At 39.8% G+C, this 1,748-nt stretch overlaps 1 protein-coding gene across 1 annotated transcript; it reads left to right on the plus strand.

The window, feature by feature from the left end:
• The first annotated feature begins 219 nt into the window (after positions 1 to 219).
• On the plus strand, positions 220 to 1,176 carry LOC126078689 (olfactory receptor 10AG1-like). Its single transcript, XM_049889350.1, has one exon. The coding sequence runs from the start codon at positions 235 to 237 to the stop codon at positions 1,174 to 1,176; it is 942 nt and encodes a 313-aa protein (XP_049745307.1). The 5' UTR covers positions 220 to 234.
• The last annotated feature ends 572 nt before the right edge of the window (positions 1,177 to 1,748 follow it).

Raw genomic sequence — 1,748 nt, forward strand, 5'->3', positions numbered from 1 at the left:
TGATTTATTCCGGATTGTGCTTGGAAAGTATAGTAAAATGATCTTAAATTTGAGGGGACTGTTTACTGTGATTTAATAGGAGGTCATGGGACATATGTAAATAGTGTCATTCTTAAAGTGTAAACAATAGCAGTGATCATAAAATACAATGCAGACACCTCAATACAGTTTAGGGAAGAGGCAGAGACAGAGGAAGGTACAGGAAGTGCAAATGTTAATTTACCTTTTCCACAGATGAATCATCAAGAAAAACCTCCAGAAGACAACCTAAGAGAACTGATGGCATTTGTTCTCTTGGGCTTTGCTGACATGCCCCAACTCCAGTGGTTTCTTTTTGGATTGTTTTTAATCATCTATATTATTATCCTAATGAGCAATGGCACCATATTTCTAATAACAAAACTGGATCCTGCTCTCCAGAGCCCTATGTATTTTTTCCTAGCAAATTTTTCCTTCTTGGAAATCTGCTATGTATCGGCTACTCTTCCCAGAATGCTGATGAATCTAGGAACCCAGAGACGAAGAATTTCCTTAGTTGCCTGTGCTACACAGATGTGCTTTGTCCTCATGTTTGGAGCCACAGAATGTTTGCTCCTGGCAGTGATGGCCTATGACCGCTATGTGGCCATTTGTAATCCTCTGTGCTATCCTCTAGTCTTGAACCACAGGGTCTGCATTCAGTTGGTGACTGGCTCCTGGACCGCTGGAATCCCAGTTCAGATAGGGCAGACATATCAGATTTTCTCTCTGCCTTTTTGTGGATCTAACCAAATCAACCACTTCTTCTGTGATATTCCCCCAGTACTCAAGCTGGCTTGTGGGGACACCTTTGTAAACGAGATGTTGGTCTACATAGTTGCTGTTTTACTTGTCATGGTTCCCTTTCTGATGATACTTGGCTCCTACAGTAAAATCATCTCCATCATCCTGAAGTTGCCTTCAGCCAAAAGTCGAGCCAAAGCCTTCTCTACTTGCTCATCTCATCTTACGGTTGTGGTGTTATTCTTTGGATCAGGCATTACTACATACTTAAGACCCAACACCAGACACTCAGAAAGAGCTGACAAAGTTCTATCTCTTTTCTACACTATCCTAATTCCTATGTTTAATCCCATAATATATAGTCTAAGGAACAAGGATGTCATAACGGCACTGAGAAAACGAGAATGTAAATAATTCATTTTATTAAATGTATAAGAATTGCTTTCTTACATATTTTTAACCAAATTTCAACAGATGTATACTTTTAATTATGATTTATGTTATGGATTGATTAAGTCCCTTAAAAATGTGTGTCAACTTGTCTAGGCCATGATTCCCAACATTGTGTGACTGCCCACCATTTTGTAATATGATTTGGAAGGGTCTACAAGGCAATGGGTTTGGTTTGGTGATTTTCCTATGTGTTGTAAATCCTACATCGATGACGTTAATGAGGCAGGGTTAGAGGTAGTTATTTTCATGATGCAGGACTCAATCTACAACATTAGGTTTTATTTTGAGTCAATTCTTTTGAGATATAAAAGAGAGAAACCAACAGAGAGACAGGGGGCTTCCTACCACCAAGAATGATGAACCAGAATGGGAGTGTGTTCTTTGGCCCAGTTTCCCTGAGCTGAGAAGCTCCTAGACCAGGGGAAGATTGATGAAAAGGAACATCCTCCCAAGCCAACAAAAAGAAAAGCTTCCCCTAGAGCCGTCACCTTGAATTTGGAATTCTAGTCCCCTAGACTGTGAGAATAAATTTA

Source organism: Elephas maximus, chromosome 7 (assembly GCF_024166365.1).
Source record: "Elephas maximus indicus isolate mEleMax1 chromosome 7, mEleMax1 primary haplotype, whole genome shotgun sequence".
Classification (NCBI taxonomy): domain Eukaryota; kingdom Metazoa; phylum Chordata; class Mammalia; order Proboscidea; family Elephantidae; genus Elephas; species Elephas maximus.